Source organism: Zeugodacus cucurbitae, chromosome 5, assembly GCF_028554725.1.
Source record: "Zeugodacus cucurbitae isolate PBARC_wt_2022May chromosome 5, idZeuCucr1.2, whole genome shotgun sequence".
NCBI classification, from domain to species: Eukaryota; Metazoa; Arthropoda; class Insecta; order Diptera; family Tephritidae; genus Zeugodacus; species Zeugodacus cucurbitae.
In genome coordinates, this window is record NC_071670.1 from 56826050 (window position 1) to 56852202 (window position 26153).

The 26153-nt window shown below is 32.7% G+C and overlaps 3 protein-coding genes across 8 annotated transcripts in view; 1 reads left to right on the top strand and 2 right to left on the bottom strand.

The window, feature by feature from the left end:
- Positions 1 to 26153, top strand: part of LOC105209073 (uncharacterized) — a 206455-nt gene that overhangs the window by 42756 nt on the left and 137546 nt on the right. For all 3 annotated transcript variants that reach the window (XM_054232332.1, XM_054232331.1, XM_054232333.1), the window contains exon 3: positions 21745 to 21778. The gene's annotated coding sequence lies outside the window, so the exon portion shown is untranslated. The remainder of the gene's footprint in view (positions 1 to 21744; positions 21779 to 26153) is intronic.
- LOC128922311 (ryncolin-4-like) lies at positions 1753 to 3083 on the bottom strand. Of its 3 annotated transcripts, XM_054232343.1 has the most exons (4): positions 2750 to 3017; positions 2294 to 2676; positions 2146 to 2186; positions 1816 to 2092 (listed from the first exon to the last, which is right to left on the bottom strand). In XM_054232343.1, the coding sequence occupies exons 2-4, from the start codon at positions 2580 to 2582 to the stop codon at positions 2066 to 2068; spliced, it is 357 nt and encodes a 118-aa protein (XP_054088318.1). In that variant the 5' UTR covers positions 2583 to 2676; positions 2750 to 3017; the 3' UTR covers positions 1816 to 2065. The 3 variants fall into 3 exon arrangements, with proteins under 3 accessions (XP_054088317.1, XP_054088318.1, XP_054088316.1); XM_054232342.1 differs by having other exon boundaries at positions 1753 to 2186; positions 2750 to 3083; XM_054232341.1 differs by having other exon boundaries at positions 1825 to 2092; positions 2146 to 2676; positions 2750 to 3018.
- On the bottom strand, positions 5430 to 13608 carry LOC105209071 (ryncolin-1-like). Of its 2 annotated transcripts, none has more exons than XM_029038235.2 (3): positions 13416 to 13608; positions 5788 to 6318; positions 5430 to 5734 (listed from the first exon to the last, which is right to left on the bottom strand). In XM_029038235.2, the coding sequence occupies exons 2-3, from the start codon at positions 6216 to 6218 to the stop codon at positions 5599 to 5601; spliced, it is 567 nt and encodes a 188-aa protein (XP_028894068.1). In that variant the 5' UTR covers positions 6219 to 6318; positions 13416 to 13608; the 3' UTR covers positions 5430 to 5598. The 2 variants fall into 2 exon arrangements, with proteins under 2 accessions (XP_028894068.1, XP_011177554.1); XM_011179252.3 differs by lacking the exon at positions 13416 to 13608 and adding an exon at positions 6455 to 6710.

Sequence of the window (26153 nt, forward strand, 5' to 3'; positions counted from 1 at the left end):
AATGGAAAATGGGCGTGGCGTCGTCCACTTATAGGTCAAAAACCATATATCAGGGACTACTCGACCGATTTCAATGAAACTTGGTTTGTAATAGTTTCCTTAGATCCCAATGGTATGTTGTGAAAATAGGCCAAATCGCTTCACAACCACGCCTATTTCCTATATACCAGAGCTTTGAAGACGATCTGAATCGTTTACTTTAGAATATATATAGTAAGCACTAGTGAAGATATTGGTGCAGAACTTTGCACAAATACTATGTTTATAGTGTGTCAGCCCCATTCTAAAAATCCCCGAAATCGGACCATATGTTTTTAAGGCCCCATATATCGAACACGAGGACCCCGGTGCTTCTAACCTAATATTATGGTTTCCAACTTTCAATGGACTTTATACAATATATATGACGAATATGTGGGTCAAATTGTGTATTATATAATATAAATAAAGTTAAATCAATAAATTGCGAGAGTATAAAATGTTCGGTTACACCCGAACTTAGCCCTTCCTTACTTGTTTGTTATTATTATTGTTCTTATTGTAAAGTGCATTTCCCCGTTATATGTACATTCGTTATATTTCTCCATTATTTGCCTTTCAATATTTTATTTCGCTCCTTCGCGCTCGCGTTTAGCTTTTGCGTTGCCATTAGCGCTTCCCTTTTGCATTATTTGTTAGTATTTATTGTTGTTTGTGTGTGTTTTTGTTGCGCTCATTGTTTATTCCCCAAACTTAAATTGGGTTAATTACAGCTTTAACGAACGAATGACTTTCATTTGTTTTCGTTCTTGTTGATTACGATTGCTGTTGTTGTTATTATTGTTATTTCATATATGTATATTTCCATTTGCTCGGCGCACTTGAGTGCTAGCCGTCCGACAGACACTGGAAAAAGTATTTTTAATAGTTTTGCTTTCGCATTGCATTCTCAGCATTGCAACGCCGCTTTCCCACTATACGCCGTTCTTCTTTTGTTGTTGCTGCTGCTGCGGCTATTGTTGTTGTGTGAAAGCTACTCGAGAGCCAGGCGATGCGCTCATGTGCACTAGCTGAATTAACAACAAAAAAAAAAAAACTTAATGAAGGTATTTTTTCGGTTGTTTTGCGCTTAGCTGGTGTTTATGATGCCTACCGTGGAGATAAGCCAAGAGGCTTTGTGCACCAGAACTAATTTCGAAGTTGCGCAACAAAAGCTGTCGAAAGCTTGCAGCTTATACAATATGTATGTATGTAGATATGTACATATGCGCTGATAACGATGTCGGCTAACACTACTGTATTGTTTATAATAAAAAAAAAAAACTTTTTCCAAAGTGGAAGTTTTCATATGTGTACATATGCACATGCCCCTAATGACATTTCTAGTCATTTAAATACGCATAGACTCATTAACTTGGGATGAGCAGCGTGATAAAATACAATTATAGGGTTCAAGAGCAGTCGTTTTAATACATATATACAGTACATACCGGAAACAATTGTTCTTCGGAAAAGGTGTTCACCGTTATGTTTCCGAAATTGCTGCTTTATTTGAAAATGGAAAAAATATAAAGCCCCAAAAAAAATAAAAAAAAGTTAAGATTAAACTTTGACGTAATATTTTATACGATTGCAATTAGCAAGGTTTCGCTTTGTAGACTTTTGGTCCACGCCATTTTCGCTCATCTGCAATACCAACCTTTCAGGGTGCCAAGAATATGGCATATACTTACACACCTCTCTATTTAACTGGATGAGCTATAGCTGTTACAAACAACCTGTAAGCGAATAAAACTCTCTGCAACATGTTGCAATTTCAATAGAAGAAGAACATTTTATAGACTTTGCTAATGCATTTGAGTATATTTGATTTATCAATTTTCATGTTTCTGTTTATAACAATAACAATGTTTAATATGCAAGCATCAGTTTTGGAGTACAAATATGTAGTTAAAACGGAATATTTCTTTAGTTCCATCAATTTAAATTACTCAACATCAATCGCCTAATGCATTGTGTATTTGGTCGTATCATCATTTGCGCAAACGATAAAGTTTCTTCTTTTTGTATTGTATTCCAATTCACACTATGCCCATATACACCATTTAGAAAACTGTAAAATAAACGATATATCATCACACACTCTGATAAGCAAAATGTTTTTACCTGTGATAACAATCGTGGAACCACCAACCGCCTTTCCACCCCTGTGCACAATGAACAATTTTAGAAACATCATTTTCACGATCGCGTGTTGAAAATTTGTATCCCAAATGACGATTTAAGGAATCGCCAGCATTTCCGCAATAATTACCCAATTTCTTCAAAGCATAGCCTTCGGTTTCATTAGCGATTACAAATGCAGAATATTTTGCATAATATTCTGTGCCATTAAGCCTTTTCAATTGAATATACAACTCCTGTTCACAGCTGCTAGTGAGCGCGTGTAGTTTTTCCAAACCGATCCAATAGTTTCCCGTTAAGTCACCAAATCCCTCCTTATAGTCATGCCAATCTCTATTAAAATCCACTATGCCATTCTGACGCCGTTGAATAACTATCCATCCACCAAAATCCACGTCTTCTTCACAAAACACCTTCATGTTAGTGATATTAATCTTTTCGATCTGAATTTCATAAACCCCACTCTTCCAGCTGTTAGCTGCTGCTTCCAGACAACTAGACGATTTTGATGCGCTGAAAGAACAATTAATAATTTTGATTTAATTTTTTAAGAGATTCCTAAATAGAAATAGTTAAAGAGTTTTACCGTTTTGCAGTTAACTGTTTTTCGATGTTATCGGTTGTCTTCTTAACATCTTACAAGTCTTCCATTACTGTTTTAACTATGTCTATTTCTAGATCACAAATGCAATCATACACTTTACATGTTTCATTATTCTCACAAAGCACAAATTTAATTCGAAAAATGAGAATATAATGCAGCAAAATAATGAAAAGAAAGCGAAACATTTTTGCGTGAATTGCGCGCACTGTTTGGATGCCGAATTAAAACTGATACTTTCTTAAGACTAGATTAATGTTAAATAATCTACATAATGAATATACATATATTTTAAATATATATGTGCAATATTCATGCAAGTAATTTATTATAAAAAATGTGTCGTGGAATAATATGATAGGTCGTTTAAAATTTTGTTAGTTTGAATTGAGAAAGTGTGTTGCGGTTATCAAAACATTGATAATAACAAAACAAGAAGGGCAAAGGTGTAACAGACCAATTTATTTATATACATTTATAGACATACTGTTAGGAGAAAGAAATTGTGTAAGGTTTTATTTTGCTATCTTCATCGGTTCCTTATGTTTACATTATAAAGTGAATGATAGAGCTAATCGTGGTGTCAAGAAATTATTATGTTATTATGTACCGAATTTTATTGAAATCAGTAGAGTAGTTGCATTCATATGATTGTCTTAAATCTGAGTGCAGCTCTGCTCTGCCGTTTCTTCTGTAAAAATTTAGTGTTTAACGCACTTTTAGTAGTTTTCAACGTATTCTTTGTAAGAAAGGTTGGTGTGGTTATTATCCGATTTTACCTATGTTTATACAATTTTTTTTTGGTTTGCAAGATATATACAAAAGCATATTTAGGAGCGGGACCAGGCCCACTTCCCCAACAAAATAACATCCAGATATGTGCCTTCCTAGTACGATCCTTTATACCAAATTTTACTTTTATAACCTTATTTATGGCTTCGTTACCACACTTTATGGGTTTTCGGTTTTTGCCATTTTGTGGGCATGGCAATGGTCCGTTTTCGCTTATTTTCAGTAAAAACCCCCGGTCCCAAGGAACATGCGTACCAAGTTTCTTCAAAATATCTAAATTTTTATTGAAGATATCCGTTGCATGGACAAACGGACGAACATACAGACATCTGAATTTCAACTCGTCTCGTCATTCTGATCTTTTTGATATATAATACATACATATATATCCTACCTCGTTTAGTTTTATGACTTACAAGCAACCGTTATGTGAACAAAAGCAACTTTGTTGCGAGAGTTTAAACATAAAAAACGTATAGAATAAACAAATAAAAAAAAAACTAAACAAGTAAGGAAGGGCTAAGTTCGGGTGTAACCGAACATTTTATACTCTCGCAATTTATTTATTTAACTTAATTAAATTATATAATATATGGGGCCTTAAAAACCTATGGTCCGATTTCGGCGAATTTTAGAATGGGGCTGCCACACTATTAACATAGTATTTGTGCAAAGTTCTGCACCGATATCTTCACTAGTGTTTACTTTATATATTGTAATGTAAACAATTCGGATCGTCTTCAAAGTTCCGGTATATAGGAAGTAGGCGTGGTTGTAAAGCTATTTGGCCCATTTTCAGAACATATCATTGGGATGTAAGGAAACTATTACAAACCAAGTTTCATTGAAATCGGTAGAGTAGTTCCTGAGATATGGTTTTTGACCCATAAGTGAGCGACGCCACGCCCATTTTCCATTTTGTAAAAAAAATCTGAGTGCAGCTTTCATCTGCCATTTCTTTTGTGAAATTTAGTGTTTCTGACGTTTTTCCTTAGAGAGTTAACCCACTTTTAGTAATTTTCAACCTAACCTTTGTATGGTAGGTGGGCGTGGTTATGATCCAATTTCTTTCATTTTTGGACTGTATTAGCAAGTGGCTAAAAAAAACGACTGCAGAAAGTTTGGTTTATATAGCTCTATTGGCTTGCGAGATATGTACAAAAAACCTATTTGGGGGCGCGGCCATGTCCACTTCCCCAAAAAAATTATTTCCAAATATTCCCCTTCATAGTGGATCCTTCATCCCTAACTTTTTTTCAATAGCTGTATTTATGGCTTAGTTATGGCACTTTTTGTGTTTTCGGTTTTCGCCATTTTGTGGGCGTGGCAGTGGTTCGAAAGCAACCTTCCTATGGTGCCAAGAAATAAGTGTGCCAAGTTTCATCAAGATATATTAATTTTTACTCAAGTTACAGCTTGCACAGACGGACGGACAGACAGACATTCGGATTTGAACTCCACTCTTCACCCTGATCACTTTGGAATATATAACCCTGTGTCTAACTCGTTTAGTTTTGGGTGTTACAAACAACCGTTATGTGAACAAAACTATAATACTCTCTTTAGCAACATTTGTTGCGAGAGTATAAAAAGTTAGGACTGAACTCGAGCGTGACATTTTATACTCTTGCAATTAGCAAGGTTTCGCTTTGTAGACTTTTGGTCAACGGCAAATTATGGGCTTGTCAATGGTCTAATATCCTCAGTGTGCCAAGAAACACTTGTATTAAGATAACTTCATCTCTTCATTCTGATCAATTTCATATACATATACACCTCCATATTAATCGGGATGATATAGCACATAGCTGTTACAACCTGTAAGTGAACAAAACTCTCTGCAACATGTTGCAGTTTCAATAGAAGAAGAACATTTTATAGAATTTGGTAATGCATTTGAGTATATTTGATTAGTCAATTTTCATGATTCTGTTAACAAAATAAAAACAAAAACAAAAAAATAACAAAAACAATGTTTAACATACAAGCATACGTCCTTAAATACAAATATGTAGTTAAAACGGAATATTTCTTTAGTTCCATCAATTTAAATTGCTCAACATCAATCGCCTAAAGCATTTTGGAGTTGGTCGTATCATCATTTGCGCAAACGCTAGGGTTTCGTTCTGATGTATTTTATTCCATTTCACATTATCCCCATATACACCATTTAGAAAACTGTAAAATAAACGATATATCATCACACACTCGGATAAGCAAAATGTTTTTACCAGTTATAACATTTGAAGAACCACCAACCGCCTTTCCAACCCTCTGCACAATTATAATTTTCATGAGCATCATTATCACGATCGCGTGTTGAAAATTTGTATCCCAAATGACGATTTAAGGAATCGCCAGCATTTCCGCTATAATTACCCAATTTCTTCAAAGCGTAGCCTTCTATTTCATCAGCGATTAGCAATGCAGAATATTTTGCATAATATTCTGTGCCGTTACGACTTTTCATTTGAATATACAACTCCTGTTCACAGCTGCTAGTGATCGCGTGTAGTTTTTCCAAACCGATCCAATAGTTTCCCGTTAAGTCGCCAAATCCCTCCTTATAGTCATGCCAATCTCTATTAAAATCCACCGTGCCATTCTGACGCCGTTGAATAACTATCCATCCGCCAAAATCCACGTCTTCTTCACAAAACATCTTCACGTTAGTGATATTAATCTTTTCGATCTGAATTTCATAAACCCCACTCTTCCAGCTGTTAGCTGCTGCTTCCAGACAACTAGACGATTTTGATGCGCTGAAAGAACAATTAACAATTTTGAGCACTCCGGCATAACTACATACATACATACATATGTATTTAAAAGCGTCTAATATAAGTACTTTAACACTTAAAATCCTAGATTCATAGAGAAATAATTAAAGAGTTTTACCGTTTTGCAATTAACTGTTTTTCGATGTTATCGGTAGTCTTCTTCATGTCTTTCATGTCTTCCATCACTGTTTTAACGATTTCTATGTCTACATCACAATTGCAATCACACACTGTGCTTATATCATTATTCTCACAAAGTACAAATTTAATTCGAAAAATGAAAATAAAATGCAGAAAAATAATGAAAAGTAAGCGAAACATTTTTGCAAGAATAGCGCGCACTGTTTGGATGTTGAATTAAAACTGATACTTTCAATAGACAAGCATGTAATATATTATAAAATTGAGTCGTATAATACTATGATAAGCAATTAAAAATTCTGCGAACTCAGCTTTGTAAGTTTGCACTGAGAAAGTGCATTGCGGTTATCAAAACATTGATAACAACAAATAAGGAAGGGCAATGGTGTAACCGAACATTTTATTTATATAATAGCTTTGTTTCCATACTGCCAGTGAGTGAAAGCTGATCACGTTTGTGCTGGAAAAGCGTTTCTTAACTAAAAAAATTAGTAAAAACTAGCAGAGGAGAGCGTCAGCTGGCGTCGACCCGATTTTTTCGACCTTTTCGAATTTTTTAAAAATACTTCAAATCAAAATTTTTGGAAATCCAAGGCGATAGAGCATTGCATAAAGAAGATATATACCAAATTTCAAAGGAATCGGTTCAGTAGAACTTGAGATATCATGTCAACCACCTCAAAAAAAGTAGTTCCGAGAAAAAACGCGTTTAAAGTTTAGGATACCGCTGGGCCAGCTCGGACGCCATGTCACAAAATCTTGTTGTATCTCCGAAAATAAGTCGAATTTTGAAAAATCCTTCCAAGGTTCTTCTACAAAAAATCGATTTTTTCAAAATCCTAGACCAGAATACCCCCTTAAAATACGCATACTTTAAATTTTTGATAGAGCTACTTAAATAAAACATGAGTAATAGACTTTTCACACAGGAGCTAATTGATCAATTAACCGACTTTTGCTCTATTAAAACGCTGACTTAGATCGATTTACTATACAAAACAAAATCTTATAGTCTTTTCACACAGGAGCTAATTGATCAATTTACCGGCTTTTGCTCGCTTAAAACGCTAATTTAGATCGATTTAGCGTACAATACTTCATTTTTATAAATTAATTTTTAATTGAATTAAAATCGAGATGAAAATGCAATGCAACTGTGCGACAAGGACCGTATTTGTAATTATATATACGATCTTTGCCTGCGAGTTGTTGTTCACGCTACACGACGGTAGATGTCGCTGCTGAAATAAATAAAAAACCAGCAATCAGCTGATGAAACTTAACAGCTTTTTATGATCAGCAAGAACAAAAATGTGGAACAGCTGATCGATTATCGTGTGAAGGGCAAAAACTGGTTTCTCAATCAAAATTTTAATTAAACAATTAATTTGGATGTGCTATCAATTCAGTTATGAACGCCTTGAGATGTGTTGTTTTTTGCGAAAATTATTTTAAAAATAGTTTTTGAGCAAATTCGATTGTGCATAGCCTTTTTTAATTTTCGTATTTAAGGTTTGTAAGTGAAACTGCGATGCTTTTTGTATGAATACCTCACATTTTTGGATATCTTTTTAGTGCCTTACACATTTTTGCTGTTGAAGAAATAAATTTATGCTAGAAAGGCTAAAATTTAGATGAATTGGTATTTTGAAAATTCAAAATATTTTGCGAATTTTCTTTAAAATCTACCAACATTATTCTTCTCATTGTTGAGTTATTGCTTATGAAATTCATCTAAGTTCTATTTTATCACTACTTTCCCTTGAAACTCACACTTTCGGCTAATTGAACTTATGGAACACTTTAATTTTTAAATCACCCCCGAAGCTTGCTTTAAATTTTTAAAATAGTTATGTTTTCTGATAATAGTTGTATTTAACAGCAGAAAACCGTTTATTAATTGTATTAATCTCTATTATAGTACAGCAAAAATTTCTCTTTTTGAAATAAAAAAAATAAACAGTCTAAACGATGCATACTTTTGTGCGTTATGAGGTTCAAATAATTATTCAAGAGTTTTTTAGCAAAATAATTACCAAAATTTCTCTCTTCGTGAGCGTTAGAGATTTAAAAATCATAAAATTTTCCGACATCAGACAAGATCCAGCTTTAGTGTGGCTTTAAAATGATTTTTGAGCTTAATTGTTTTGATTTTTGATCAAAATAATCAACGATTTACCACTCTTTATGCAGTCCATTACTTTTAACAAAATTACATTTATGTACTGACTTTTACTCCTTCGTCGACTTCTGTCTCTTGTCCATTCAAAGTATTCCAACACTCAGTTTAGTTCTCTTAAACGATCTTTAATTGTTCGCGCCTATACCAAATACTCAAACAACACCCATAGAACTCCATTATTCTTACATCGGGCTTATTACTTTTCGGGCACTGCTACGCCTACTTTCTAAGGCATTTCGTACAAAACTTTCTTCCACACCAAAAAGGATACAAAGGACCAAAAGTAAAACGCATCTCAACCGCTAAATAGCACACATATAATAAAAGTTTTTATTACTTTACGCCACCGAAAGTGGAAATCAGTAAGCTAGCGTGTTAACTTTACTTTACTTGCCGCTTTTGCCACACAGGTGTTGCAGACACGTACACCATTTGCAGCGTCGCAGCAGCACTTGCCACACACACAAACACAAATGCATACATTTACAAACGAAAATACCGCAAACATTTACGCAGCCATTCATCTCCATTATTTATGTGTGATTCTGTGAGTGAGTGAGTGCGTGTGTGAGTGTTTGTATGTATGTATGGGTGCGTGTATTTCCGTGTAAGTGCATGAGTTGTAAAGTCAACATTTACTTTTGTGCAGCAAAGTGAGAAAACATGTAAGTAAGAAACTCTGACTGTGCTACCAGCTCCCACACGTCCTCTGTTTATTACACTTAAAGTAAACAATTTTCACTTGGGCGCCGCACAATAAAATTTTTATTTTCTTATTTATTTTTGTCGCATTATATTCACTCGCGCTCTGTAGCGGTACATTACTGCAATAATATTTAGACTGTATGCGTCTAGGATTTTATGCTTTAACTACTACTATCAACATGGTATGGAGTATAAAGGGAATTATTTATATATAAGTGTGTGTGTGAGCTGAAAGTTTGTGCTCCTGTTTTAGTAGAAGAATGCGAGAAGCTAGTGCAAGTACCGTTATTTGTTTCCATTCACTTTGCGACCAACTCCGTTTTGCTTGGAATGTGTGCCAACACGGCGTATACGTAACCTGGCCGACGGTTATAGTAAAGTATTTGTTGATTTAATAAACAAGCGAAACAAGCAATTAGCAACATGTTTTTAGCGTAGTAAGGAAAAGAAAATGTACAACAATAACAAAAACTACAGCTTGGCAGCTTGTTTCAAGCATTCTCCAAGTAAAGCGTACAACCTTGTTCCAGGCAACTCCTCTTTTATTAAACAATGTATTTAAGCGCAATTGCCATTATTATAACTAAACAAGTTGATAGATTCACTTCGGCCGTGTTTCAGCATTGTCAAAGTGCTGACACGTGCGCCACACCAGCTTTGTGACAACATCAGCTGCTTGTAAGCGCAAAAACAATATTTTATTCATTAAGCAATAGCTAATGAGTAGAGCAGTTGTTGTTGTTGTTACCTTTGTTCAAATTCACGTCGATCAATGTCATGCAGGGAGGCAGTGACACGTGCGTTGGGGATTTTACTTCTTTATTTAGTATATAAACTACCTATTTATATACTCTCTTCTTCTATATGTATATTGTGTACGAAAATAATAAGCCACTCGTTCGCGGTAGAGTGTGCCGAATTAATAGGAAATCACTTAAATCAAACTAAAATACACCAGGCATTATATTTGGCGTATTCGCTATTAAGTTGTTGTGCCTACACTTAGATACGTACATACATATACCGTTAACAACTGGCAACTGCAGTTAATGGCTCGAGTGTAGGATGCTTGAAAGGCGTATGTAGTGGAGGGAGTGATCTATTGTGTGGAAGTTGGTGTGGCGTGAAAGGGGGGGAGTGATGTATTGTTCAGTGCAATGACAAGAGTTAGAGAGTGAGTATAAATTAATTTAATTTTAATTTTAATTTTAATTTTAATTTTAATTTTAATTTTAATTTTAATTTTAATTTTAATTTTAATTTTAATTTTAATTTTAATTTTAATTTTAATTTTAATTTTAATTTTAATTTCAATTTTAAATTTTTTTTAATTTCAATTTTAAGTTTAATTTTAGTTTTAATTTTAATTTTAATTTTAATTTTAATTTTAATTTTAATTTTAATTTTAATTTTAATTTTAATTTTAATTTTAATTTTAATTTTAATTTTAATTTTAAATTTAATGTTAATTTTAATTTTAATTTTAATTTAGTTTTAATTTTAATTTTAATTTTAATTTTAATTTTAATTTTAATTTTAATTTTAATTTTAATTTTAATTTTAATTTTAATTTTAATTTTAATTTTAATTTTAATTTTAATTTTAATTTTAATTTTAATTTTAATTTTAATTTTAATTTTAATTTTAATTTTAATTTTAATTTCAATTTTAATTTTAATTTAATTTAATTTAATTTAATTCGATTTGATTTGATTTAATCTAATTTGATTTAATTTTTCAAATTGTATTATTTATATGATCAAGACTGATGATGAACTCTGTTAAAAAAAATCAAATATTCTAAAAACTTTCCTAGGTAGAGTTGCCATCATTTTTTGATAATTTTAGTAAAAATAAATTTTAATTTAATAATGAAAAATTAGTTAGATCTCGTTATTAGCTCAAAAAATTAAGTTTTTCAAAATTTTTTTCCTGAGATACTGATTTTAATAAAACTAAATTTTTTCTACTTTGTAGCGTTGCCATATGCAATTTCAATGCACATCAAAATATTATATACATGTATAAAATGTATGCAAACATTTACTAAAATTCGCAAATTCTTATAAATTTCATAGAAAAATTTAAAATGAAATTAATACTGACTAGAGTTGCCATATAATTATATAAACAAATTTCCAAAAAAAATAGACCTGCTAATCATATTTTTATATTAAATTAATCTTTTTTCCACCACTCTTTAAATCACTGCCAATTAATTAAATACATTCAGCAAAAATATTTTCCCACATTTCTCACAAAAAAAAAATCTAAAAATAATCAACTCACCAACGTATGTACATATATATATATTTGTGCATAAACAAGTTTGAGCCAATGTCATGCTATCGGTTAAGTACCTCCTTGGCACCAGCCATTAAGCGTATTTGGCAAACGGCATTTCGCCAACTAAGTAGAAATACTAAAGTGGAATAGTTCAATAACTTAAGCGTAATTTATGCGCACCTCCGGCAATTAGACGCATTTGGTGGTACGACAACAACGGTAAATAAATAAGCACAGAAAAAAAATGTGACAAATAAATAACGTGGCTTGTTCGAGCCAAAAACAGTGGAAGCATGAGCAACTAACCAAAAGCGAAGCGAACAAAAAATCGGAAATATCAGCGAATGCCAAAAATATCAACAAACAAATTGCAGCAACTTGCATAAATAGTAGTGGAAAATAAATAACTCAAACAACAACAAAAATAACTGTTTTTTTTTGTTTTTTTTTTTGCAATTTTATGGATGTGTTACTGAAATGCAAAAACAAAAAGTTGGCAAGCGTTTGAACTAGTGTAGTGTGCCGCGAAAAATTGCGTGTGGCATGTTGGTGTTTATGAACTCAGCGTGTCTATATGTATATGTAAAAATGAGTTTATATACATACAAACATATTTACATATGTACTTCAGTTTATATGCGTGCAAAAAAGGTGTTGTGGGTGACGAAGTCGCGGCGCCAACGCCAAACAGCAGGCAGCAGGCAGTAAACGACTAACTGCAAACGCTGGTGACCCTATAGATGTATAAATATCAATATATATATATATATTTAACAACTATTTACCTTACGTGCGTAGCTATAATAATTTTTAGCCAACAGTCTGCCGCAGACACGCGTCGCACATTCATAAACCCACCTAATGAAGGTGCCACAATGCTATGTTGCACGTGTGGCAAGTACACTCACACTCGCTAGCGCATATATGCGTGTTAAATTTTTACGTGTCTAGAAAAATTTACTCGCCGCTTTAACGGCACTGCTTTGGCTTTGTGCGGCTTTGGCCTTCAGCACCGGCGACATACTATATATGTATATATATATATAACACTATGTGTGTTTGTTGTAACTGTTACTTGCGCCGGAAAATCGCAATGAAATTGAGAATGAGAATTATAAATATGAGTCCCAAAGTGCGCACAATGCAGAAAGAAGCCACACACGTCTAATAACCAACAATAGCAGGCGGGTGTCTTTAGACAGCGCGTATATGGAAATATGAGAATGTGCCGGTGAAAACAAGCTTGACAAACGTTAACTATGCGCCTGAGATATTAATTTATTTATGAGCAACTAATAGACAAGCGGCACAGTAAACGCGTCAGCATTTAGTTGTACATATAAGTAGCTATTAGGGTGGTTCTTCAATGTTAAAAAATTATATTTAACATTTATTTATATAATGTTTGGTTTGATTCTGGTTGGGTTCGCTGAACTTCGTCGTACTTTTGGCACACCCTAATCTCTTTTCATCAGCATGAAAATTTATGTGCGATATTTTTTGGTCGTTTCAGTGACGTTTTTCGAACCCATACACTTTTTGGTTTACTAGTTATCTCATTTTTATTTTAAGGACCACCCTAGTGTGTATAGATAATCCGCATAATTTCCTCCCAAGCAATTTTTTTCACATATACGCTTGTTTTTACATATATTTGTACATTAATTTTTACTCGTAACTGTAAATTTCTAATATTTTCCACATTTTAACTTACTGAAGCCTTATAGAAACCAATTCTAAATAAACTTGTGCTTAATATACTCACTTTTTTTATATATTTATCAGTATAACAACATCGACATCTATGCGGCATTCCATGTTTCGTCGCGTGCATTCCATATTTTTTTTGTCAATTATTTAATTGGTCCGTTGCGAATCATCAACACCCGTACAACTCAAGCCACTAATTTCGGTCTAACTGTCATACTACATATCCCTCCAACTACTACACGCCTCCCTTGTACCACACTCTCGGTATGAGTGATGAGCTCCTGTTGTCGGCTGTCAGTTTGGTCTAGTTATTGCTGACTGCTATTAACGCCTACTACTGTCCAACTGTACAATGACCCAACTGACAGTTGTCTAAATAAATGCGTTGCAAGGTCACTGGAAATGCCACTTCTTGTGTATGAACTTCGAGCAAATACATATCTATTTATATATATATACATACATATGTATGTACATACCAACATTGCTATTAATTATAACTCAAACAGCGACACACGTTGAGTGACAAATATTTATTTGAGTGAAAACTGCATTTAATTAGTAACTGTGTGTTATCGTGTGGGGGGTGGCATGTAAACAAAAATAACAAAAATTTACCACAAATATCACTAATTAATAGCTGTTTACGTTGTTTGATATATTTGCTGATAAAAATGGTTACACACCAGTTTGGCAAGGTGTAAATTGTGCTTGTAAATGTTGTGTGCTCAAATATAAACAATGTATCATGTTATAATTGCATGTTATTTCAAATCAAAATATTGGTTTTAAATGTGGCAACGCTGTTGTAGTTTTTAAAAAGTTTGTTTACTTTGCTAAAGTGTTGGCAACTCTATAACTTTGTTTTAGCATACTACTTAAATAATAATTGGAGAATGCCAAAATAATAAATTGAATCAGAGGGGCAGCATACAGTGAAATCTAGGGTTCTATGTAGTACTTTATGGAATTGTATTCTCTTCGAACAAATTTCCCAAACCTTAACTTGAATTATCTCTTCTAAGAATTATTGCATTTTTAAGATTTTCCAGTCTCGGTTTTATTGATCCCAACAGTCTGCAATAAATAAATGATCGAATTTTGTGGTTGCTGGTTACTGTTTTATCAGATCAAAAATTTTCCAAACGATCTGAAACGAAGACAGAAAAAACAAGAAAAAACGTTAACTTCGGCTATAACCCTTCACAGGTGCATTTCTTTTAGTAACTATGTGTTTAAGCAAATCTAAAGACATAAGGAAAAGTAAGTAAAAAAACAAGCCCTTAATTCCGATCGTTCGGTTTGTATGGCAGCTATATGCTATAGTGAACCGATCTGAACAATTTTTTCGTAGATTAAATTATTTCTATGAACAATAACTCACACCAAATTTCGTGAAGGTATGTAGTAAAATGCGGAAGTTTTCCGTACAAGCCCTTGATTCCGATCGTTCAGTTTGTAAGGCAGCTATGATATAGTGGTCCGATATCGGCAGTTCCGAGAAATGAGCAGCTTCTTGAAGAGAAAATAACATCTGCAAAATTTCAAAACGATATCTTAAAAACTGAAGAACTAGTTCGTATATATACAGACAGACAGACAGATGGACAGACAGACGGACATGGCTAAATCGACTCAGTTCAACATACTGATCATTTATATATGTATTTACTTTATAGGGCCTCTGACGCTTCCTTCTGGGTGTTACAAACTGTTCAAGGTATAATTATTCGGTGATAGATCTAACTTACTAGATTATACTGTCGTTGTCTTCAAATCAGTCACTTTATATTGGACCAGAGATTTTTCAAAACCTTTTCCTCAGAATTCGGTTCTAGACTCGAAGTAAAATCATGTAATATCTTGTAACTGAAATGTCTACTAAGTAGGCATACTCTCCGCGGTGCAATGGGACCTTGTAGTAGTTTAGGGTTTTCGAATATTTATGGATCCATAAAACGATATTTTATGAACGTTTTTGTTTTGCAATCGTCATACATTGAGATATAAAAGTGAATGAAAATTGTATTTTTATAAGGATTTCCATAGAGATCTAACCTCAAAAAGACAAAAAGTTATATAGATGAAAGTCTAGAGTTTTGTTCGTAAATTTTCTAACATTAGTATAATAAAAACTATAAAAAGACCTGAAAGGCCTATTTAGGAACATATCTCCAATATAAAACTAACCTCAAAATATATTTTTGAAAATTGGTGTTTACCGATGAAGGTATGGTATTCAAGGTTTATCCAGATATTTATCTTAATATTATTAAGGAACAAACGAAAACTGGGTATTACCAACCCTGATCAAAGCTTGTTTCATAAAAAAACCTAACCTCAAAAATTCGTTTGAAATGGTATAAAATAGGACGGTGAAGTTATTAAGCGCTTTGAAGTCTTGCCAATATATTTTTAAAGAAATTTTAAGTGAGCACCCAAAGAATAACCTTGAAAATGCAACAAGCTTAATTTATTCCAACTGATCTCCACCTCAAAACCACTGAAAATACATTTTATTACTTTTTCCTGCAAATCTATCACTTTCCAACGTATTTGACGCTGAAACAAGCCAAGCTTAAGCCAATTATGTTTTTACTTAACATTTTTAATGCGCAACTAAACATACTAACTAAGCCCATATTAGTGCAGATTAAGCCGCCATCTATGCCAAACGATAATTATTCACCGCCAAAATGAGCAAAATGCGTTATTAAAAATTAAAATTTTATGTTAATTTGCCACGCATATGTAAATCATTAATTTACAACCGGAATTAAATAGAAATTTGATAAATGACACTTTTCGATTGAAACGCACACAACACAAATTTTTGACAGTTTCAAGTGTTAATAATTTATAACCAATAAATACAATAGGCAATAAAAACAGTCAGAGTTCATTAAAATTGAAATTAAACCTAAATTTATTGCGGGATTAGCAAAGCGCACAAAACCACAAACAACACCTAACAAAAACAACAAACAACCAAGTGACACATGCAGCACGTGCACTGCTGGATATATATGCATGTATGTATGTATGTGTGAGTGTATGTGACAACCTAACAAAAGTCACAACACACATTTATTTGTTGTATTTTATTTATTGAAATTTTATGCAAATTGCGCCGCGGCATACGCGTGTTGCGCCACCAAAAGTTGCCACCGTTGAACAGCGCCGTGTCGCATTAATGCATTAGCGAGCATATGTGTTGTTGTTGTTGTTGCATGAGTATGCGTGTCTCACCCATTCAGCGCTGCAGCCAATCAACCCGCCAAAACCCCAATTAAAAAGGCATTAATCCCTGCGGCAGCAGCTGCGCATTCGCTTAGGCAGTTGTTAACTGTTGACAAAGCCTGCTGACAATTTGTCAATTAAGCGGCAACGGATTTATATTTATACATATGTATGTATATGTAAATAAATATATTTAGTGTTGAACACGAGGCGGCTGGCCGCTTGAATGTTGCTGTTTGCTCTGATTTCTCAAATGCGGGTCAAAGGTTGAATATGTGAGTGTTTCTATTTGCTGCTACACAATTTTTCACAGCTTACAAATGCCGAAATCACTTAAATAGTTCCATTAATATTAAAATTAGTTTGAAAAAAAAAATTAAAAAACAATTTTTTAATAAATTGAAAAATTAAATTTTCATAAAATTTTTGAAATTCTTCAAATTAAAGCTGACAATTTCTACAAGGATTTTCTCGCATTTATTATTACTACGTTCTTTTAAGAATTCTGTACTCATACAAACACATTCCTTGCATTGTACGCATTTATTGTGATGTTTCCGCTTTCCGCCCATCTCTTCGTAAGCCTTCAACGGCGACACAATCAAGGCACTTAACACGCCATTTACAGATGGAGATGTTGCATGTTGAATGATTTCGCTAACAAAAGCTGAAAAGAGTGAGGAGAGGACGCCCAAAAAATTCCTGACAGCACCCAAATATACATACATACACACTTACATACGTGCTTGTAAACGCATTACAGTTATGTGGCATGAGTAGCATAGCGAATCTCATGACAAATTCGATGATTGGCGAGAAAACTGTATAAAGAGTCTGTATATTTGTCTACATATATACATATGCTCTGTGTGTTTGGAATATGCGCTTTTATACCTACAAATATAAATGCTAATGTGCTTTCCCCTCAAAACAAGCTTAGAACGTGTTATAAGGAGTTTGATTTGAGCTGCCAAATAAATATATGTACGTATGTATTTACACTTTTTTCATATAATCTCACTGAACTGTTCAAATAGATGCATGTCTTTCACTTGTCACTGTTCTCTTTCACAGTGAAACAGTTAAGTAGTTAGAATAAACGCTAGTCCACAATTAACATTGTTTCATTCAAAAAGAACTAGTTCGAAAAGGGCCAGTTTGGAATAAATGAGTTATTTTATTATGCCAAATAGAGATATCTGTATTTCTGATTTTATTTTATTTCTCCGGTTTTGAACCAAAAATTGGTGGTTTGCTTCATATTTGAAACATATTTATTGGTCTTCTTTGAACTATTCTAGTATATAACTGACAACTGACAGCGGTCAATATATAATAACTGAAGTTTTTTCTTTTCAAAAAATAGATGAGCTGCTGCCTAGTTCCGTTTGTGGTCCTAAACTAGTTGCGCAGTAGTTGGAAGGTAATCAAATTTTCCGCAGGCTACATAAAGCCTTACATACACGCGTTTTATGATTTGTGTAATGTTTTGGGCTTATTGTCATTAGTTGATTGAGTGTGCTGTTTGAAATGTATTATAACCTTCATGTATAAATGTGGCAAATGTATATAGAATGTGCTTAAAGTTTTTTCGTGTGTTCAATTTAGGAATTTAACACACGCTTAGAAGATTTGTTTGACAGCTGATGTAATATGCAAAAGAGTTAAGCTTTAAAGGGGTTGAAATATGCGATGAAATTGTGCATTTTTAATATTCTAAAATGCGTCTTAAAGTTTCAAGGTGATTTCAAAATATGTGCATGAAAAATATCTGAGAAAAATGTTTATTAAATTTACTTAGAGTTACATTTTTTTATTGTTATAATCTCCTAAAGGTTACTTCAGTTACAAAATTCTTTGCTTGCACTTTCATCCAACCGGTCAACGTAACCAAAGCTTTGATGAGTACTTAAAACAGTAAAAAAATGGTTACAGCTAAAATTAAACACTATTTTCTTATTGAGTTGATTATCTCAAGTCCTAATTAAACACATAGACTCTCTTATTGAGTCGATTTAATATAAAAATATAAAATAATCGAACACTAGAAATTGTATATGCTAAATTGAGTTCATTAATCACATAGATTCCCTAATTGAGTCAATTTAATATTATCTATTAACTACTATCCACTTCATACACAAAATAATCGAACACTAAAAATTGTCCTAAATCGAATTTAATTAATCACATAGATTTCCTAATTGAGTCGATTAAATATTATCGATTAAATATTATTATAGATTATTACAAAATAATCGAACACTAGAAATTGTATATGCTAAATTGAATTCATTAACCACATAGACTCCCTAATTGAGTCAATTAAATGTTATCTATTAACTACTATCGACTTCATATACAAAATAATTGAACACTAGAAATTGTATATACTAAATTGAATTAAATTTATACTTTAATTAAAAAAATCCTTAATTGTTCCATTAGCGGTAGATTCAATTACCACTGGAAAAAACAAGCCTTCAAAGGAATTATACACAAACAATTAATGGTAAACTTCCTGTTTTGACTCCTATAAAATGCTACACAGGAATTTTTGTGCAATTTTTTTCTAATTCCATTTCATGCATTCTCTTAAGTCCTATAATTAATTTCTGATTAAATTTAAAAGTCAATTTTTGCTTTCTCAACCGGAAAATATTTCTCAAGCGAAAGCATTTTTTTTTTGCAAATTTGTGTTCACATGCTTATTTCCAACCATAAAATTATGTAATTATGCAGATAAGATTTGCTTCATCTTATGCTAATTTGCATATGTCACGAATTTGCCACACACACACCCACACTCACAGAGCTATCCTGAGCAGTATTGTGTTCGTCCTTAACCACATTTTGGTCAGTCGTTTGATGTGGCGCCGCATACCGCACACCACCACTCACCATCGCTCATTGGGCACAATAAAATTTCCGCTCTTCTAGTCACAGACAATTGGCGACTGTTTGCCAGCGCGTGCGGTCCTGAGGCTCTACAAATACATACGCACAAATGTAGAAAATTCAAATATGGGCGTAATTTCAATTTTCAACGCTCACTTAGCCAACAAAGGAGGTAAAAAAAAAAAACAAAAATAAAATAAATACTTAAGTGAAAGTAACAAGAGACGCTGGATTTTTTATGCATAGGAGTATGTGTGTAAAATAAATGAGCACATAATATTTGAGACCTCAGCACATAAAAGTAAAAAAATCCTTTAAGTACTCCTGTCACAGTCAAAATTTAAAGAGAGCGCTGAGTCATTGTTATAAATTATATATAAAGCGAGTGTATTTTTTAGGCTTTTTCTTATGTCAAATTGCCGGCTTTTGATTCCTGTTGCAGAGTTTGTATTTTTCTACGGCCTTATTGTTGTTCTTGTTGTGCTCTACAGCGCCTATATTTGAGCTTCTGTATGCCATCCTGCTTTGTGCACAAATTTCCCGCCTCATGTCACACGAAATCGTTATAATAAAAGCTGACAAGTATGCGCGCATGTATTTTGGCGTGCAACACAATAGGCCTTGCCCCATTTTGTAGAGTCCTTGAAAACGGCGCTTGTCATTTCCCAAACTCATTTCACTGTGTTGTCAGCGCCATAAAGTTCTTATTGTTTAATATTAAGTTAATTATTATAATGCTGTAACTTTGTCTGTGTTTGTTGTTGTTCTTTTTATTATATATTTGTGTGTATTTTTTGTTGGGTAAGAGCGCAGGAAGTAATGTTGTTTGTGCTCACATTTATACAAATGTTTCAGGATATTCATGTTGCTCTTTGAGGGGGAATTTTTATTTTAATTGTGTATTATGAGTTTATGTTCTGAAAATTTAAATAGAGAGGAGTTGGAGGTTTCACAAGAGATTTTAGTAAGGCGAACTATAGGTATACTTTCCTCCACTACTTCTCAGATGCGCTTTCCTTTTCATTTGAAATATTAAATTAGGTCGTTTTTATGCATTGTTTGTAATTATTTATGAAATTTGAAATAATATATCTTAATCAACAGCTTCGTTATTCCTTATAGCCTTTTCACACAGCCAAATAATTGATCAATTAAAATTTTAATTGAGAATCCAGTTTTTGCCGACAAAGTACGTAGATTTAATTACAAAAACATTCTCTGTCGCAGGGTTGCATTGCATTTGCAACTCGATTATAATTCGATTAAAAATTAATGTAGAAAAATTAATTTTTTATTTTGTATGGAAAATCGAACAAAGGTCTGTTTATTGATCAATTAGCTTCTGTGCGAAAAGGCTATTCGGCAGTATTTATGAAGAAGCTCCTTTACCACATTCTCCTCGATGTAATTTCAACTACTACAGAGTCACGATTCATGCCTTAATAAATATTTCCTATTGAATTTGTAACAGTATTTACTACGCATCGTTGAATGCTTGGCAACAATAAGTGGTAACTCTCTTGCAAAATATGCCCACATTATTTCTTTTAAATATTAAAAAAATAAAATTTCAAAGACCATATATTTTGATAAATTTTTTTAAGAGATGGCAACCCAGTTGTAAAATATGCAAAATTTGAAATTTTTCCGAAAGTCTTTCTTATACCATGGAAGTTATATTGTATACACTTAGTAACATTTTGCTAAATTTTACTTTTTTCAAGGGGTGGCAACTCTATTTCAAAAATTTTTAAACTGAAAACTTTCCGAATTCATAATTTTTATTCCATACATTAACTAATATTTTGCATATTTTTATATAAGGAGTGGCTAAATTAACTAACTCTATTCTAAAATAATTGTAATGAAAAATTTCCGAATACTAACTGTATTTTTTTAAGGAGTGGCAACTCTGTTCTAAAATAATTTTATTGAAAAATTCCCGAATACTAACTGTTTTCAACTGCTTGCCTTGCCACTTATTTCATAATATTTTTTATAATTCAATTTTTATAGTTAAATGGCAACATTATTCGAAAATATTTCTAAATTAAAGGCTCTCAAAGTAATTTCCGGAAGTACGTCATATAAAAAAAAAACTAAAAAAAACAGAACTTTACAGCATAATAAGAATTTGTCGAAATAAGAAACTAATGTGTTCACTTTTTTAAATAAATAAAAAAAAATTATTTATTTAATATAAATTTTTACAAAAAATATTTATCTAATTTTCTTGTTTTTTACAGATACAAATTGCTCCAACAACAATTTATTGATGAGGTATGTACATCTATATTATATTAATACGGCGAAGATTTCTTCAAGAAAACCTAGATTAAAAAAAAATTAAATATCATATCATATAACAGTTCTTCAAAACTAAAAATACAAAGATATGCTTTAATGTAAAAAACTCCTACTGTAATATTATTAAACCCTGCGGTTCTTCTACCGCGACCTTTTTGTTGTAAAGAACGCCGTTAATTAACGAAAATCCCACTGTCAATGTTGGGTTTACATTTACCACACCTCCTCTGTCATCTACACTGACATATGAATTTATTGTGCTTGCTCGCTCTCCATTTCCGTAATGCATATTTACTTACGTACTTACATACATATGTACGAACTTACGTAATCACCCAAATATGCATATTTAAAAATTGTTCAAGTGAAAACCTTACACACACACTGCGATAAGTTGAAAACCATAACCACTCTTGTAGCGTCTGCGAGGCGTCAGCGCGCCTGAACCTGCTCTTCGCTGGCACAACACACTCACATACACGAAGACAAATTTAACAACAGTCTCATGCTACACACTTCTGCTCCGCTAGCACTCAACGCTTGGCATCGAATTTCCATAATTCTTTAATAATTTTTTTCCTGAGAAAAAATTGCCCTTCCATTTTCCGTTCTTATTTATGCGCTTTCTTCTTTAATTTTTTACGATACACTCATAAACAAATTATGAGCGACGCATCGAATTTTTCGTGTGACTTATTCTTTGGCGCTGTCCCGACATTGTTGTTGTTGAGAAAAAAATAATCGAAAAGGAGCATTCACCTATGAAATATTGCAGCGTCTGTCTGATTGCCGACGAAAAAAAGGCGGCTTAAAAGTTTACGAAGCAATAAAAAATACACGTAATTGTATGACTCGCCCTTTTGTCGTTTACTTTTACTTTAATTTTGTTGCTATGCCTTATTTTGCTCCCCATTTTTTGCAGTTAAGTTAATCATAAGGTATAGATTAGAAACAATTATGTGAACAGGTTTTGAGATGAGACAGTTGGTCGTCTCTTTAAAATTTAATCAATACACATCTGAAAATATTTGCTATTCCTAATAATAATCTAGCTTAACATAAGGTAACGATAAATTTCATAGTATATACAGTTGAGTTTCCATAACTCAAACTTCTATAACTCGAAGTTCTCCATATATAATTGAACTTCCATAACTCAAACTTCTATAACTCGGAGTTCTCCATAATTTGAACTCCTGAATAGGCAATATAAGTCAATATTCATACATATTACCTTACATAACTCGAAGTGTCTCTAACTTAAAGTTTTTTTGTGCATTTTGGTGATTCGGGTTAGCGAAGTTGAACTATATTAAAGTATAATTTAGAGAACCTTACAATCTATCGAGAATCATGAGACTATTTTTTAGAAGAAACAAGTTAACAATTTCTGTTACTCATGATCAACAGTTTTTGATTTAAAATAATAAACTATCTGATCTTTGTCTCTAAATTAGACTTGTTTAATCCAATCGTGCATGTTTCCCAATTTATTTCAGACAATGTTCTGGTGGACTGAGAGCATTTAGTCTATATTCAATACGTATAGACAAGCCAACAATTTCAATAATCTATAGGCAATATCTAATTCCTTTTTCATCCGGGTTGTGGTTCAAATTATCGATTATCAATCGAGTCTCAAAATGTGTAAATTGAACGAAGCACTTTGCTATTATACTATAAATTAGATATTTTTACAGTTAATACTCCGACCCAAATGTTGAGGGCATCCCTTTTAGTAATATACAGAGCACTCTAATGAAAAAAATTAAACGTTGCCTATCTTTAGGAGCCGTGCTTTTGCTTTTAGTTAAGACAAATACCATGTAGTGACTATTGCGGCATATAAAATAGATATGAGGACATCGTCATCAACTTATCCAATTTTTATATAAAATATACTATTTTTTATACCACATTTCGTGGCACACTCTTTAACTTAGTTCGTATTAGCTTTAGCTATTTGTTATCGACTAAATTATTACTCTATATTCACGCGCTATAACATTCATATTTGAACGTGAAATCTTCCTGCACATCTTCAGCGAAGTTTGCCAACTTAATATAATATTTATTTATAAACTGCGCGCACACGTTTTCCTTAACATCCTTTCACCTTCCAGCACGCCATGCACCTATAGGTAGTAATACCATAATTGACAACGTTCGCGGTGTGTGATTTATGCTTCCAATTATAGGTTATTGCCTGTCACCATGGCTGCTGCCATTGTGTCTGCAAGCGTTTTTGTTATTAAAAGCCATTTAAAATGAACTTAAAAATTAAATTCACATTACTTATGGAGCGTTGAAGGAGACTGCCAAACAACGGTGACACCACTCACATACATACGTGCCACAAGTCAGGAGTACTGGACTCGCTCATATAAAAGCTCTTACATATATGTAATTGCCACTTCCCCTCTTTGTTTTCCCCTCCCCTTTACATGTCCTTGCGAAAATGCAAATAATTCAGCTACTTTCCACTCACATAATTTCGTGTTGCGCCGCATGTGGCACGAATTTTCACAACGCGCCACAACGAAATTTAGTCCAAACTTTGTTTGGTCTTTTCTCGGTATTTTGCATTCAATAATTACTATGAATATTAAGTAAGTACACGTATTTACTTTCTAGATTTGTGGCGCCGCCACTTTGACGTGCAAAGTTTCTGTAATGGAAACCTTGTAATAGTACGTACCCCAGACGTCTGCCAATTGTTGTTGTTGTTGGCCGAAATGGACTAACGAGTTTTTGGTTTGTTTTGTCTACACAGTTTTTACTTTGCAAATTTTTTCTGTGCCCGTGTGGCATGCTAAAATGTCGAACGACTCTTAACGATCGCAATAATTTGTTGTATGCCACATTGTGTTGCAAGCAGTACAATTCTATTGGAATTACATGAAATGTTTTTTTTTTTTTTCGACATTTTGTTGCATGCACCAATGGTTGACGGATTTTCTTATTTTCTTTATTATACCCATATGTATGTGTTTGAGTGTCTGTTTGTGCCACATGCCCGCTTGTTTTTGCAAATATTTTAGTACACTCTTTTATAACTGTTTTATATATTGACTTTATTCATAAATAAGTTTGTTTATTGGCTTGTGACAGCGCAGTCAAGCGTGTAGCAGTTTTCATGCAATAAATTGGCGAGCGAAAATGGCCATTTGTGGCATGAAGACATACTAAAGGCAAAATCAGGGCTTACTGTTGTTTTTATTGCTTGTTTTACTTCATTTATTCGCTGGCGAATTTAAATTCACGGAATTTCATTTCAAGTATGGCATTAAATGCTTGCGCTAATTTTTGTGACAACGGTATTAGTGCAGGAAATTCGAACTTCAAACCTATTTCTATTGTAAATATAAATTAAAAACCTTTTATATACCAGCTAGGGATTTTTTTTTTCAAATACCTCGGGTATGTAATTCTGCCTGTATCTATCTATAATCTATTGAATGTTATTTGTTACGGAAAGCCATTATAACTGTATTCTCCACAATTCTCTCATATTTCGTGGTGAATCTTGTATGCTTTTGTATTTAGTTTTTCATTTCCGATTTTAAAAAATATCTAAATAAAAGCTTCAATTCCACAGTATTAAAAAAACAACAACAAGTAATTAGTAATCAAATTAAAGACATTAATTAAGTAATTGTACAATTAATTAAGTAATAATCCAAGTAATTAATAATTTTCTTTTTCTATTTTACTTACGACTATACCTAAATTAAGCAGAGTAATTAAGTATATACCTAAATTACTGTAGTGGTAAGATTTCATTACTGTATAATTATTCGGTAAATATGGTCCGGTTTCGTTCAAAATTAATTATACAACCAATTTATGGTAAATAAGTAATTTAATTTAATTAGTAATCACCTAAGTAATTAATAATCTTCTGATTACTTATGGCTATACCTAAATTAACAAGAGTAATTAAGTATGTAAATTAGTAATCACCTAAGTAGTTAATTATTTTTTGATTACTTAAACCAAATACCGAAATTATTTTTAAATATTCAACAATTAATTTCACCGTTTCATTCAAAGTTAATTATAAAGCTAATTTATGATAAAGTAGTAATTCAATTACAATTTAGATCACCCTTTTTTCAATTACCAGTTAGGCTCTAAATTTCATTAATTTCCTTTCAGTAAGTAAAAATTATTTCCATGTCACGTCAGCTGCTCTAAGCAACTGCATATTAATGACCAAAATATGTGACATTTATGCCTGACAAAAACTGTCAATATGTCCGAACTTTATTTCCCTCAAAAAAGAAGAAGAAGAAAAGGCGAAGAAATATCCGCACTGCTGCCATTGCGCCTCCTGCCACATTCCAAC